General features: G+C 41.5%; 1 protein-coding gene across 1 annotated transcript; it reads left to right on the forward strand.

The window, feature by feature from the left end:
• The first annotated feature begins 7,775 nt into the window (after window positions 1-7,775).
• Window positions 7,776-15,349, forward strand: ANKRD1 (ankyrin repeat domain 1). Its single transcript, XM_068139696.1, has 9 exons — window positions 7,776-7,880; window positions 9,301-9,480; window positions 10,796-10,933; window positions 11,042-11,149; window positions 11,796-11,894; window positions 13,073-13,171; window positions 13,305-13,403; window positions 13,563-13,661; window positions 14,469-15,349. The coding sequence occupies exons 1-9, from the start codon at window positions 7,854-7,856 to the stop codon at window positions 14,577-14,579; spliced, it is 960 nt and encodes a 319-aa protein (XP_067995797.1). The 5' UTR covers window positions 7,776-7,853; the 3' UTR covers window positions 14,580-15,349.
• Window positions 15,350-16,440: the final 1,091 nt, after the last annotated feature.

Here is a 16,440-nt window from a genome sequence, read left to right on the forward strand (position 1 = left end):
ATTTCTTCACCATAAAATACAGTGTTTCATTTGGATTAATACTGTCCTGTATCCTCCCCTTCAAGTGCCCCTGGAGGAGGAAAGAGCAGGCTCTCCCTGGTGTTTCTATCATGTTATAGTGAGAACAGCCTGCACTGAAATTGACACATATATGGTCTAAAAGACATGAAAAAAACCTTAAAGCTCATAGAGTATTTCTTACATGGTATGTGAATTAGATACTGGCAAGGTATGGGCTTAGTACAGCCTCAGCAAAGGCTGATTAGTCACAGCCTAGTCACCTTCCTATCTCCTTAATTTGGATAACAACTAATTCTGGGGGGAAAAGGTCTACCCTGTGGTCTCCTTACACAACCGGCTCTGGCGTGAAGATGCCTTTGCTGAGAGAAAATAGCTAAGGGGGAAATTTTTGGTATTCTTTCTTGCCAAATAACAACTTACTAAAAATAGTGCCTGCAGATGAATACATTGCATTTTCTAGGCCCAGAGAAACCAATTTAGATCACTCACACCTCTTTCATGCATTGCCTACATTTCCTTCTGACATAAACCCAAATATGGCATTCTCACACCGAAGGGTCGTAACAGACTCTTGTAAACTTCCATGTGCTACAGAAGGACACAAGGTTTTTACCAAGTTCATCATCTAACAGATATTTGCCTCAGGGTATGACACTTCAGAGGAAAAAGTGGATTTGGAGGTATTTTGTTTGTTTTCATTTGTCTGGTTTTTAATTACTCTCTTCTCTAAAATGAATCTCAAATTGCATTTTTAGCATATAAACTGTACCTGTTACAAACTGATAAAAAAAAGGGAAAATGAATTTTTCTGTCCCTGTTTGCAGTCACAGAAATACTTACCCTCTAACCCTAAGAGGATGATCAGCATTATATGATGTAATTCCAAAGTTGCATCAATGCTTCTCTACCCTCCCTGGTATTAGGGGAATCAAAGGAGATATTTGTTAAAAATAGCTTTGATGCAAATCCAATAATATCTCACTGCCAATGAAACCTCATGCTGTATGTCAAGGGTTAGGGCTGGGCCCTAAACAAGTGGCAGATGCTCTCTATTAACCCCTCTCCTTTCCCAAAGCAGAAGAGAGAGGAAATAAAGGAGAGATACTTATAGATTAGAAAACTAAAGTAACTTTAATAAAAGTAATGACAATAAAATGAGATATATACAAATATTTAGAGAACCAATGTTGAACCCAAACCCCCTCATTTTATGTCACTGTCACCACTGATGCTGCAGACAGGGACTGGGGGAGTCCCAGACTGGACTCACTGGCAGATGGGAACCAGATCTGGATTCAGGAATGCATGCATCAGGATTAAAGGTAGAACAGATAGAGTCCTCCTCTGATATTGCCTGTTGAAGAAGAAAATTCAATCCTTCTGATCCCTCAGATTTCCACTGAATATGACATATATGGAATGGGATAGCTTGTTGGTCATTCAGGCTCACCTGTCCTGTCCACTCCTCCCTGCAGGTGTAGCTGTGGTCTGCATACCAGACCTTGGTACTAACTATAAACACTGAGAACTATCACTACTAGCAGTCCTACTGTGAAAACATGCCATCCGCTTCAGAAAGTGCAGTTACTTGGGAGAGACTCAGCAGCAAAATAAATCACTGAACAGAATTAGTTTTGTTCTAACTCAAACCAGGACATCAAGAAAAGGAGGGGAGAAAGCTTTTCAGTAACCTTAATGTGAAGCAGATTAATGCACTGATATTTTAATTGCAATATGTTAAAAATAAACAAAACACTCATAAAAGGGTTGGTTTTTGTTTTTTTCCAGGTAGTAGTGATTTTTCAAAATCTCCTCAATGTTTTTCTAACACTCTAGAGGATACAGGTTTTAGCAAAAGAGAAAGGCTGCTATGCCTCAGCACAGGTATTATGCCACTGTAGTGACATACTGTTGTTTTGCAAAAAGATTGCAAAATCAATGTTCTGTGAGTACATTCTCATATTTTATTAGCAAAATCCATCCAATTCTTTCTCACCTTGATTCCCTGAGCTCCCTTTTATTCACAAGATGCAGAAACCTCACCGATGTAGTCCATCTGCCTGGGTTGCATCCAAAGATCTCACCAGCCAGCTTTAGTGCCAATGAAGCAGAGAAGCTCCTTTTAGTTTTTCCTAAGCTCCCAAGATAATTTGACTGCCTGAAAATGATGAAAGAGAACAACACGCAGGCTGAACTGACTCGGTTCTGGGAAAATAGGGGAAAGCATTAACCAAAGCTTTATCAAGAAATAATCAGATACATTACATGCAAACAATACCAATCCATGTGGCTGGAAATAAAGCAGATCTTTTTAAACAAGATGCTTTTAGCAGGATAAGAGGTCTGGTTGAGAGCAGCATTTGTGTTAATGCAGTTTACTTGGGTCTTGCCAAAGTATTTCATTAATGGCATATATTGGTATGATTAAAAAGCGTGCATTACACGGAATTAAAACGATGTACTTTGGAAGAACTAAAAACTGGCTCACTGACAGATTGCAGAGTGGTGAGAGTAATGGGTGGAACTATTTCCAGCAGATTCCCACAAGGATCAGTTCCTGGTACAGCATCGTTTAGTATTTTCATCACGTGTCCAAACAATGATGTAAAGTCGGCCCTGCGATGGCTGGGGGCTGGAGCAGTTACCACGCATGAAAGGGCTGAGCAAAACAGATTTGTTCCACCCGGAGATGACAAGGTTTCAGGGAAACTGCAAGCAACCTATGAGGCAGCTAGGAAGAAAGGAGACCCAGGCTCCTTACAGAGGTTTGTGGGAAGAGAATGAGACATCACAATCATAAACTGAAGTTTCAACTGTGTATAAGGGAAAAAAAAGATAGAAGTCACTATGAGGATACTCAGGCATTGGATTGGGATGGCCAGGGAGGTTATGAAATCTGTATCCTTGGAGGTTTTCAGGATCTGGCTGGAAGATGCCCTGAGCTACTTACTTGAATTCAGTTTTAAACTTTGTTTTGAGCCTAAACTAGGACTAGACAACATCCCGAGGTCCTCCCTGTTACCATGTGTTTTGACTATACACTGGTCAATGCTGCCTGGAGAGTGATCTGGGAATCCTGTGAGACAGCTACTTCAGTATGGTCTGTAATGTAATGCTGTGTCTCCTGAGCTGCTGTGTCTCCTGAGCTGCTGTTTTTGCTGTTAGTGGAGTGAAGGACAGCTAGGATCTGGATTTTTTTCTCCATAAGCAAGGAACAGTCCTGTACATGCTATGAAGCATTTCAGAAGGATGTTTCTACCGCCCTAAACTATACAGTCCTCTCATATTTACACAGGAAAAAGGCACTGTACTACCAGGATGAGAGGGAACGCTTCAGAGCTTTCAGACAAAGGTACAGCAAGATTCACTAACTGGAGGCTTTAAGTTGAACAATGTAAAATTAAAAATAAAAATAAAGTTTAAAAATGTCATGGCTGGAGTGAAGTTGAATTCTACCTAGCTGCCAGTCAAAATCACTAGCCACTGCAGAGCAGTTGTCCAGCACTGGATGATAAGTCAAGTGACCAGGATTTGCAGGTTTATTCTCAATGTAAGGATAATAACTTCTTCTATATTAAGCACTTTTCCTTTCCTGACTGACTTGGACCTGCTCTGGAGTATTTATGAATATCAGAATAGATTTATACAACTCCACACTGACAAGGAAAAGCCTTTTTTAAGCATCTGAAGGAATATTGTATTTCCCTGACCACACAAAAATGTAGTCAGAGGTTATGTGAACAGAGCACTGGCACAGGTGTGCTGGAGCAGCACGACCTTGACCAATACCACTGATTAGAAAAGTCAAGTAGCAGGCAGATAAACTCATCTGACCACAGACAACCCCATGTGACCACAGACAACAACCCTTCTGGTGTGTGTTTTGCTGCACTTGTTAACTGAGACCCATTAAGGTGAACCAGGCAGATTCAGATGTCATACAAATGGCATAATGATAAAGCTCACAGCTGCAGATAAGTTCAAATCCCTTGTTTCTAAATAAAAATCACAGGGTGGGGTTTTTTATTATTATTATGTGGAATCCCCAATCCTACCATCATTTGAGGATGGGGTTTTTTTTAAGCCTTAAAGTAAGTGATGCAACTATTGACTCATTGCTTGTTTGGGTTTTGAAACCAAAAGTTTGTGCTGGCCAGACCAGCAACCATCCACCTAGGAGTTCTTTAATTCTTCAATAACAACTGATCTGAAGATAGGCAATTACAGCCTCATGCTTTAATTTAACAATTTGTCATATTCTAATAATTTAGTTGAGACTAACTCCATATTCCTATGTGAAATAGCTTGGGGTCTTTTCCCCCTCAAGGAAACAATGCGTTTCTCTTTAGCAGGTTTATACACAGAAATAGACACTGATGAGAAGTCTGCAAGTTGTTTTAGATAGATGATGTTGCAATTCCCTGGCCACGTTAGAAAACACAGGCAGACATATATGTCAATATGTTGAAAAAGTTAGAGCATGAGTGACCGAATTTGCATATTGGAGTTTGCTTATACTCAAAATGCTTTTTAGTAGTAAATACCAAAAGTATATGTCAGACAAATAAAAGTATTTCTTACCTCTTAAGGAAAACAAACTGCTAATAAAGAGGAGGAATATACTTGTATTACATTTGTAGTATACTTGTATTTACTGCTCTGTTGAATATGGACATGTGCAAGGCATGCTGAGAAATAAACAAGCCATTACATACCAGGAGATCACTAATACAGGAGTAAGTTACAGGTTATTGCTTCTTACATGTACCTTAGCTATGAATTTATCCTTAACTGCACATACGTGGAACATAGTTTGCTGGATTAATACTCTCTTCAGTGCATAACCACTCCCCAGCAACTGATTTTTTTTTTTTTCATACCTTATATAGCAGCAGGACATGGACAGAAACAGCCAGGCACAATGGCATTCCAAAGGGCAACATCTTCAGATGCAAGGGCAGAGCCAAGGGCAAAGTGCTGGAGAATATAAGATAGCCGAGTACAACAGTGACGGCACTGAAAACATGATGGTAATATACTTGACAGGAGGTGGCAATATCATCTGTGTCACACATAATGCTTTCTCTCTACCATTAATCTCCTAAAAGCATGTATTACCAAAATTCTTTATGCTATTCTGACAATTTCTCTTTTGATAGCAGGGAACTGGGTGTGCCATATAGATTTTTCCCTCTGTCATGCTGAGCCTACTTCATTTTTGTTTTCCTCTGTGAATTTTTTTGTGACAATATTCAATTGCCTTACCACTTGCAGATAATTGTTCTGCCCTTATCCTTTAGCAGGTCAGCAAGGGTTTTTCAGATTCCCATTACACATCTCCCACTGACCATATGTTATTACCACCTTAACAAGAAACCAGTTATTGAAAGGTGATTAAGTGGTTATAGTCCGGCACAAGGTTGCAAGCTCATTATACTACTTTCCCTTCCAATATTAAGCAATAGTGATAATCATCCAGCTGAGAGTCTTGGCTGATATGAATCAGTGCATTTCTACAGTTTCAGTAGGGTTACCTTAGTTTACACAACATTTAGCTTAAAAGCATTTGCCATTAGTTTAATTTAGGTTCCAGTCTTTGGGTAGAACAGGTTTCTCTGTGCCGTCCTTTTCACACAGAGACACAGGATAACCAAGGAAGATTCTTTTCCATACTTTATTATTTTTGGAGTCATCAGGCATGGGAAGTTTAAAGACAATTACTGAATTGTCTCTAAATAAGCTGGTTTTTTTCTGGTAGCACGCATGATGTGGTTAAGTGGGTTTCCCCTCTGAGCACTGAGGCTTCCTGTAAAGCTGCTCTGGCTCTGGATTTACATACCATTTGCAGAAGAAGATCTAACTACTTAAACCTTACAGTTTAGGTTTTGCTGAGTCAGTTTTATGCATTAGACTGTTTATTTGGGGGGAGAGGGGGAGGGAGGGGGAATTAAGCTTGAAATACAACAGAGCTAGAGGTAGTTCACAGCTTCTTCAACAGCTTTTGTCCTTACAGCACTCCCCTGTGTTTCTCTTACTGCATCAGGTCTCTGCTGTAATGTTTCCACTAAATCAGAAGTTGTCTTGAAATCCACAGGCCTAACAGGATGGGTGCAAAGACCATCTCCCAAATAAGCATCACAGAATAAAACAGACTAAGATAAGTTGTTGCAGCACATTTGTAAATAACAAAAAGCCAAACCACACTGCCTGTTATCATACAGATCTACAGCAGGAGTACAAAACTGCTGTGAAAAAACACCCCATCAGTGTGATTCGGGACATACCACTCAGGGGGAAGGATAGCCTGGCTGAACTCAGGTTTGGAAAGAAGTGTTCTGAAAAGTTCTCTTGCTGCCACATACTCTATTTTAGTTCTGGATCTCATCCTCTAATGTCATATATATTCTGAGTAGTAAAGAAACCACTTGATGTCGAGCTTCATTTCAGGGAAAGGGAGGGCATAGGTATGATGGGCACTGGAAGACAAGTTTGGATGTGCTCAGATTACTGGAGGATAGTTCAGAGGAGAGACACCTTGAAAGGTCAATGTCAGGAACACAGCATGCTAATGATGCTAATGATATGAACAACATTCAGGATAGTCCACTCTTGATTTGGTGAAGCACTGATGTACATGTTGTACTTGAAGCACCTGAACAGTTGTATTCATTTCAGCCAGGTGACCTGGATGCCTACAGCCAGGCTCATGTGTCACCAGACAGGAGTTCTAAGTATTGCAGAATGGCAGAACTGATTTTTCTTAGCATTTACCCACACTCTTCAAATGCAAAAATTAGTGCATCTTCCTTTTATACAATTGCTTCCAGGATACTCTGATTAACAGCACAGGAGACAGCTTTTCCAAAGGACATAGTTACTCCTTTCACCCAAACACACACATCACCTGTCCACATCTTATCTTCAAAACAATGGACAAATCACTTCTGTGCCCCTATTCTCTCATATCCAAAGAGAAAATACTGCCTGAGAAAACAGGATTAGTTTTAGTTGCTTACTTTCTTTCTTTTCCTGGCATAGTGGGATATAACTTATTATTCTGCTTATGATCACGACAAAGCCCAAGAAAAATACAAAGCTTGCTGTTTTGAGATCTTAACACTGATTGTAAGTTATCACATCACAAGCCCCTTTTAGCACCAGAGACATCATTCCAACTTAGTAATCACTTCAGAGAATTCCTTCCAACAAATATAGAAGGCTGTCATCATGATGAGAAAAATCCTATTCCCTTAAACTGTTTATCATTCAAGAATAAATGGCAATGTAAAGAAAGGCTTTCTGAGACTTAAGGGGTCATAATCCATTTATCAGGAAGATATTGCTACAAGTATTGCATGTAAGCCATTTACCATTTCCAGTGTCTTACAGCCATCTGAACATCAGTTTAAAAAAAACCCATCAGCCCACAGATGAAGTTACAATGCTCTATCAACAGACAGCTGTCCCAGTGGGCACTGGGAACAGAATGACTTGCATTGCTGAGTGGTGCAGTCATGGCCAAAGGAATGACAAGCTCACATTTCATTCCGATTCACATACTCAGTGTGGTTAGACTGTGAGGCTCACCCTTCCTCGCCCAACTGACGCCCCCTTCCCTGACTTGACACCAGATCTGGCTCGTTAACATGTCTGGAATGAGCGTGAGCCTACCCAAGAGACATACTTGGATTCCCAGGTTGGAAGATTATCTCATTCAAGCACAGTTCTCCCAAAGATATATAAGCAAAGCTAGCGTGGCGGTGTCTGCAGAGGTGGCCTGAGCACTTGGGAGTTTCAGCCATACAGGGAACATCAAACAAACATCAGCAAAGATGATGACGATGAAAGTAGAAGAACTGGTAGGTACTTTCATTTATTCATAATTATTTTTCCTTCTAGACTGTCATTGTATCAGGCAGATATCCACCTTTGTGGATCACTGAGGTGATTCAGCGGGTTACTAGTACTGCTGTGATCCAGGTGCAAACTCTGTATACACTGTATGTGATCCTCTTACATCCTCACTTCAACTTTTCCTTGGGAAGGGGGCTGACCACTGATACAATTACATAGCTGTCTGGATTTGCATCAGAACATAGTTCACCTGGAAGAAGAGACTGACCAAAATTTAGCTATGTGCTTTCCTTTGACCTGGATCTTAATTTTTTAAAAAAACTAAAGTTTATGAGGCTAAAGAAATTAAGTGTGTGATCACACCGAGCAATTCCAGTCTAGTAAGGGACTGGGAGTAGGTATAAATGCAGGGAAACCCATGAAATGCCTGATTTAATCAATAAACTGGGAAAAAGGGAATGATCCAGTAAAATACTGGAACATCATGCAGAAACAGCTTTTTTCCCCCCCAGATAACTATATTAAGATGTTAACTTGCACATAATCTAACTAGTTAATGCTGTCTTAAAGCCTGTGGCAATACCCTGACAGTTTCTCCAGTGTTAAACTCTGTAACAAACATATTTTTACAAGGTTTTTGAAAGGAAATTGAGTTGGGGCCCCATCAATTTACAGAAACACTTCCAAAACATGCAACAGCATCAAGTAAGTTTAACAGGTTCTCTCTTTGTACATAGCTAACAGAGCATCAGAAATATTTCTGTAAGCTATTGGAAGCTGTGCTGCTGCTCAGCATCACTTCTCTTCTGCGTGGGAGCTACTATTGCTGAGTGCTAAAAATGGGGACTTCGGTACTGACAGTGTTGGGTAAAACCAGCCTTGAAATTACTCAGCAACCCAATTTAACTGCTCTGGATGTGTTTCAATAAAAAGAAAGCCTCTCTTCCCACTCTACCTGCTCAGTTCCCCTGCTCAACACTCACAGGGTGCCGGTGGTTGGTTGGCTTGGCTCTTTCCACCACAGCCTTTTACAATGTTCTGAATGAGTCTGACATGTGCTGCCAAGTGAAGAAACAAGAAAATCCTGAACAAAAAGAATGCTTCTCCCAGCTCTTTGGCTTTTGTCAATGCAAGACCATCCTGGCCCCAGACAGGCAGGGAGTTGAAGTGTGAGTTGGCCTCATGAATCCTGATCCAAGCCCTGAAAATGCCAAAGAGGGGTTGCTGCTTAGATGTGGGCAATCTGCCTGCAAGCAAGATTGCTCTAGCCATTCACATATATGGTCAGTTCAGGCACAGACTGAAGGAGGTCTGCACTCTGTCACATACTCCTAGAGCAGGACAGGAATGACATGCAATTAGCCACAGGGTGGCTACTGCAGTCATGAAACTGCTTTTTATATTGTATCATGTTTGCTTTTACAGGTTACTGGGAAGAAAGGAGATGATAAAGAGACTGGCAGCTTCCTCCCTGAGGATTTCAAAAATGGGGAGTATGAAGCTGCTGTAAAATTAGAGAAGCAGGAGGACCTAAAGACAGTCCCTGAACACTCACTGACCCGAGGTGATCTGGCTTATGAGAAGGAGAAAAAACGAGAAGCTGAGGTAGGCTCTTGGGCTTTGTGCTTGGCTTTTTATCATCCTGTGTGCACTTTCTGCTGCAGCCCTTGATGTTTTGCCTCTGAGTTAGAAAAACATGCATGGTAGGCTAGAAAAACCCTTGGGAAATCACTACCAAAGGTGGTTTATCTGAAGTCCATTGAAGGCCTTGGAGATCTGCTGACTCCTGTAGGCCATGGAAGCAGGCAGTAACATTGTAAAGCAGAACCCAAATGTTCCCCCTGTTTGGCCATTTCCAGCTGAAATCTTTGTGGCTTCCCCTCTGCCCAGATTCACCTGCTGCTGGCTGCCAGTAACTGGGAGGGCGGAGGGCACAATTATAGCTAGTAAGACACCTTCAGTATGCACACCTAATGACTGCCACCAAAAATAATGATCCACAGTCCACTCAGCCAACATAATTATGTTCCATTAAGTCAATGATCTACAGAACAAACCCTAAACACAGAGAGCAATAAAAAGAGGTGGAAATAACTTAGGCAAGAATTCAGTTTAAAAAACCCTATACCATATACTATACAGAGTGTTACCAATGTATTTACCCTTAATGATACCATAGGACAAAGATCGGTCATCTGTATTCAGCCCAAGTTACCCCTTGTTTGTGAATGCCCCTCTGAATTCAAGGACACCCTTCATGTTAGCAGTGCCCTATAATGGCTTCATGCAGGCTGGTTTTTATAAGCAGGCCTGAAGAAGTCTTAAACATTTACTGAACTGCCCCTTCAAACATACTGAAGACATTCTTTGTAGCTTACCAAAATGTAACACTTGCTGACTGAAATGTTAACAGAAGTATAAAACTTGCTCTTCACTTAAGAGTACCTTTTTAACCAGAGGTGATAAAGTTACAATAAATCAGGACCTGCATTTTAAAAGTGGTTGAAATAAAAAATGCCTTGTGGAAGTCAGCTAAAATTGCAGGGTTTCCCAGCTCTCACAAGCTGCATGTGAGATCTCTTACAATTGTTGGGCCAGAATGGACTGCAGTGGTGTTCCCAGCTCCTGGTCTAACACCAACCAAAATCCCTGTCATCTAGCCCACAGTCACAGGCTGAAGCAGCACTTAGAAAGAGGTTTGATGTGTATGTAAAACAACAGATGATGTAGAATTTCTCACAGCCTTAGTAACTTATTCTAGTCAGTTAGCTCTAGCTGCAAAAGAAGAAGACAACTTGTTTCAAAGTACATCCAGTCTTAACTGAACAAAGGTAAATAGTGTCACAGCCTGTCATGCCACTCTGAAAGGAAGAGGTAGTCACACTCAGCTCAACTTCCTGGCTTCCTTAATTTGTTTCAGCTGAAGAAGAAGAAATTAGAGGAGAGGTCAAAACTTGAAAACTTGGAAGATCTTCAAAAAATTATTCAGCTGAAGAAGAAGAAAAAATACAAGAAAGTGAAAGCACCTGTTTTAAAGGAAACTGAACCAGAAGTTGTTGTAAGCTATTCCGAAGTACCTTCCCCGCCTCTCCTCTCCCCACTCTGGGAAAACAATGATGGGGGTTTGTACCACACATTTATGCCCTGTATTTCTTCTTTCCATTAGACAGGACCAGTGGATATATCCACATTCTTCAAAGCTGCACTGGAGAATAAGTTGTCAGTAATTGAAAAATACCTGTCAGACAATGGAGATCCAAATGTCTTCGATGAGGTACAATCTTCTTTCTTACTGCAGTCTGCTACAGAAGAGAAGTTATTACAGAGCAAAAATAACTTTTACCGCTAGGTTTTGTAGCTTCCACACTTATAAGGAGGAAAGAAGTGGTGGTGGGGAGTAAACAAACACTTACAGTTTTTTATATAGTCATAAAGGGGCCACTGGGACCCTTCAAAATAATATTGCCTCAAAATAATCTTTGTATTTAAAAGAAAGTTGTTGGTGCCCAGGAGACTCTGTGACTTTCTGTAACAGGTGATCTTCCAATGCTACACATGAAGAAACAAGAAATTTACCCACAGAAGGACAAAAAAAATTAATGGTGCCTCATGCTCCATAATGCATGAGCTGCATTTGCAAAACACAGTTCACCATGTTGGGTGTGGGACCTCAAGAGGCATAATTTTAAATTTGAATGCCCTACTGTAGATGTTTCTCACAACCTTTATAATGCTGGGTAGTCAGCTATTAGGCTGCTATTAAAATTTATCAGATTTCAGGTATCAAAAGTATTCACTCTTGAAAATGAATCAGCATAAAGTATGTGTTTGCCATCATCCTAGGGAGGAGGGGAGAAAAGATTTAAAGCTGACTCTTTGTGCCATGTTTAACATCTGACTTCACTTGTTTTAATTGCTAGTACAAACGCACTGCGTTGCACAGGGCATGCTCTGAAGGACACCTAGAGGTAGTGAAGAAGTTGGTGGAAGCTGGAGCCAAGCTTGAACAGAAAGACATGGTATGAACATCAGCTTACACATCTTTCAAAAAATTGTTCATTGTTTTGTAAGTGCAAAAAGAAGCACTATAGAAGTGCTTCTATGTAAAGGAGGAGCATTAAAAGGCATTACAATGCCTTGTAAGTTTATCCTTAAAATCCCACTGTTGAGAAGAAGTTGAAGGAGAGGGTGTCTGTTTCCCTTAGCCAAAATAGGTGCTGGAAAACACAGGAAGTAGAGGAACTCATTGGTTAGTAGATTGCCACAAACAGCAAATCCTAACGCAGGGCAAGAGAGCTGAGATCAGGCTACCACATCAGCTTGTTAGCAGGTGTTGGAGGTACCAGTGTCCCACATATGTACCAGGGCTCAGTGCAATGTGTACATCCTCCACCAGGATTCTGAGGTGGTGCTCATGAGAGACTTCTGCACCTCCAGGATGACAGCCGTGAGAGCAGCTGAGCAGCAGCAGCTCCTGCAGCTGGTTTTTTGCTCTCAGCTCTTTGTCCACTTAGAAAACAGTTGAAATCAGCCAGCCTTGTCCCCCCTCTCTCAGCCCAGCAGCACTCAAAGAACATATAAGGAATAGGAAGAACAACAGTCAGGACAAGACCTTCAAGGGACATTCCATCCCTTCCAGCAGATCTGAAGGCAGAGAAAATAAATTTTGCAGAAGAATAGGGTTCTAATTTACTTTGTGCATTTGCATATTTTGGGTGGGGTTTTTGGTGGCTTTTGTGGAGGCTTTTTCAGTTTTGACCTTTTTTTGTTTGTTTGTTTTTTAAAAACAAGAAAACTATTGTTTCCCTTGAGCTTCATTTTCTATTAATTTTAAAATGAAAAAGGCATCAAATAAAAAAATATTAACTAGCACATACCAGCCATATACCCAGCTAAAAATAACTGCTAAGTTGACAGAATAGACGAAACACATCCACACTCACAGCAGCATTGCCAAGATCTCTGTCTTTAAGAGCAAATATGCAGGGAGTGTGAAGAGTGAGAAATCACAGTACTAAAGAAATTAGGGCAAAATAAGAAAAGCTGTTACTAGAAACAACTCAGTGATTACAGTAAACTCTTTTAGGTCATATTGCATGAAAATGAATTTGGATTAATTTAGATATTGATTAAAATGATTTTTTTTTTTTTTAAATGTAACACCAAATTCAATTTCCATTTGTTTTTCCTGCTGCAGCTTCAATCTACAGCCCTACATTGGGCTTGCCGGGGTGGGAACCTAGATATTGTGAAGTTCTTACTGGACAAAGGGATAAACAGAAATGCGAGAGACAAGGTATGTGCTTCTGTGAATGCAGCCTTTTAAATGAGAGATGAAAAACTGACCCTTACTCCATTTTTGGCTACCATTCTTGAAGTGGGGCTTAGCTGTTCCATGCCACTGACTGCTTCCTCCTCCCATCTCTCAGCTACTTAGCACCCCTTTGCACGTGGCTGTGAGAACAGGTCAGTATGACTGCGGGGAGCACCTCATTGCCTGTGAAGCAGACCTCAATGCCAGAGACAGAGTAAGTACCAACTTATCTGTCAGATATCAGGTAGCATCAAGCTGCCATCTGTCTGGACAGTTCCACTTGCCTGCAAAAATCCCTAGCTACCTGGCTGGGGCTGGATGGTGGGGCTGGACTGGTGGGACTGACGCTATGGTCCATGTCTTGCATCTGCAGGAAGGAGACACACCGATGCACGATGCTGTGAGGCTGAACCGCTACAAAATGATCAGGCTTCTGATTCTATATGGAGCAGATCTAACTATAAAGAACTGTGTAAGTAACAGGGGAAAAAAAAAAAAAAGAAAAAAAAAAGGCAATAATACAAAATGCTTTAGAATAAGTTTCCCTTCAGAGCAGGTTCATCAGTTTTAAGGCTGGGAGAGAGTTGTGAACAGACTTAAGATCATATTAAAGTTAATTAAAGGAGAGCTGACACAGGGAAAGTATAACTTGGGGGAGGTCAGGGAGAAGAGGAAAAACCAGTACCTCTTCTAAAACTGGAACCCATCAACCTGAATAAAATCATAGAAAGATGCAATGTTGATTACATGTCATATACTGAAAAGATAGGTACTTCCTCTCTGCGCAACTCCTGGGCTTCAACTACCCTGCAAAGAGCTTAGCTCATCAGAGAAATCTCCTTCCTGTTAAGCCCACAGCTGATGGCAAGCCCAAGCTCCTCATATTGGCTGATAACCGCACAGGCAACAAACCTCTATGCCTTAACCAAACTTCGGTTCAAGAAGCCCCACACCTGACTCTGCTCATAGCCAGGGCAGCAGCCACAGATGCATTGCTGGAGCTCTATGACTACTAGTTAAAACATAGCACATCACAGACCCTTTTTCCCAAACCAAGCAGCAGTAGGATGGACAGTGTGTTTTACCAATGCCAGTTGACATCTTTGATAATCAGTCAAAATTCAATCTGTACAGCAAAAGGAGTCTGATCTCAGGGAGGCAAGAGTAAGTCTGACAGGTGTTAACAGCAGGCAGATGCAGTGCACAAATACTTAAGGGAGAATGGACTCGGTAATCACTGGCTGAAATTAAATCTTGCTTCCTCTGCTTTTTTAACCAGCAAGGGAAAACTCCCATGGATCTTGTTCTTCAGTGGCAGAACGGCACCAAAGAGATATTCAACAGCCTAAAAGTTAATTCCTGTAAGAAGGGCCATCTTGGCAAGCTCTGAAGGGACAAATCTTTTTGCTACTTTTAAATGCTTCATATGATCCTGGAGAACAGCTGTGAACATAGTATTTTTATTGAAAATATTTATGGTACCAAATTGTTTGAGGTACCTTCACTGAGCACTGAAAAACAAACATGCAAAGAAATTACTTTAAAAAGTGTTAAAATTCCACTGGTTCTGAAAAACCTTTATTTATTACTATTTATTATTTATTTATTTCAAAAGTGATTTTTAATGATTCTCATCGTGTTTTTCCGAGCTTTTCATCCCAATGCAATCTTCAGCAGCAACATAAATCCTTTTGTCTTAGACAGCAGTATTTCCAACTCTATTAGCAAATTCCCTCAAGCCTTCCAATAGCTCTAAGTAGTGAATATTTGCAACTGTTGCCTTTTCTCTGCCAAATTCTTACTACTGAAATGTTAAATGAATGTTGATATGTGGAAGAGCAATGGAAGGTGTACTGAGGTGTCAAATGGGTTTGAAGAAGCAGTTGAGTACTTGGGTTTACATAGGGTTTGGCAGCGTGGTTGATAACTCAAGGACTGAGATCCAACCATCATGTAACCGCCCAGCGCAGGATTCAGATGTAATGTCATTAAAGTGAGTGGAGAGAGTATCAGGAATGTGAATTTTTTTAAGCTAGACTACAGTGAAGTCTGATTGAAGAATGCAAAACTGGATTATGTGTATTTGTACATTTGTACTACTTTTTCTGTACATTTTGTACTAATCTATTTCAGACTAAATAAACAGAGTGTTTCTTTTTATTTGCTGGAGCAGTTTGTGTAGTGATGGACGTGCACAGGGCAACTGTGTCTCTATGAAGAAAGTTCACGTCTCAGCCTCTGGAAAATTCTTTAAAACACAAAAAAAAAGTATCAGCTGCCTAGTTCAGGGAACTGGCTGGAGGGCCGAGCCCAGAGAGTGGTGGTGAATGGTGCCACATCCAGCTGGCAACCAGTCACTAGTGGTGTGCCCCAGGGATCAGTGCTGGGCCCTGTGCTCTTTAACATCTTTATTGATGATCTGGATGAGGGCATTGAGTCCATCATCAGTAAATTTGCTGACGACACCAAGCTGGGGGCAAGAGTTGATCTGCTGGAGGGTAGAGAGGCTCTGCAGAGAGACCTGGACAGGCTGGACAGATGGGCAGAATCCAACGGCATGAGATTTAACACATCCAAATGCCGGGTTCTGCACATTGGCCACAACAACCCCATGCAGTGCTACAGGCTGGGGTCAGAGTGGCTAGAGAGCAGCCAGGCAGAGAGGGATCTGGGGGTGCTGGTTGATGGTAGGCTTAACATGAGCCTGCAGTGTGCCCAGGCAGCCAAGAGGGCCAATGGCATCCTGGCCTGCATCAAGAACAGTGTGGCCAGCAGGAGCAGGGAGGTCATTCTGCCCCTGTACACTGCACTGGTTAGGCCACACCTCGAGTACTGTGTCCAGTTCTGGGCCCCTCAGTTTAGGAAGGAAGTTGACTTGCTGGAACGAGTCCAGAGAAGAGCAACAAAGTTAGTGAGGGGTTTGGAACACAAGCCCTATGAGGAGAGGCTGAGGGAGCTGGGGCTGCTTAGCCTGGAGAAGAGGAGACTTAGGGGTGACCTTATCACTCTCTACAACTACCTGAAGGGAGGTTGTAGACAGGCTGATGATGGTCTCTTCTCCCAGGCACCCAGTACCAGAACAAGAGGACACAGTCTCAAGCTGCGCCAGGGGAGGTTCAGGTTGGATGTTAGGAAGAAGTTCTATACAGAAAGAGTGATTGCGCTATGGAACGGGTTGCCCGGGGAGGTGGTGGAGTCGCCGTCATTGAAGGTGTTCAGAAGGAGACTTGACGGGGTGCTTGGTGCCATGG

This window comes from Melanerpes formicivorus, unplaced genomic scaffold (genome assembly GCF_026170545.1).
Source record: "Melanerpes formicivorus ecotype bairdi unplaced genomic scaffold, bMelFor1.0.p_v2 SCAF_6, whole genome shotgun sequence".
Lineage (NCBI taxonomy): Eukaryota > Metazoa > Chordata > Aves > Piciformes > Picidae > Melanerpes > Melanerpes formicivorus.

Coding starts and splice junctions, on each gene's coding strand:
- ANKRD1 (XM_068139696.1), top strand. CDS start 7,854: ATGATGACGATGAAAGTAGAAGAACTG. Junction 11,150..11,795: donor ATCCAAATGTCTTCGATGAG/GTACAATCTTCT, acceptor TTTAATTGCTAG/TACAAACGCACTGCGTTGCA. Junction 13,172..13,304: donor ACAGAAATGCGAGAGACAAG/GTATGTGCTTCT, acceptor CCCATCTCTCAG/CTACTTAGCACCCCTTTGCA.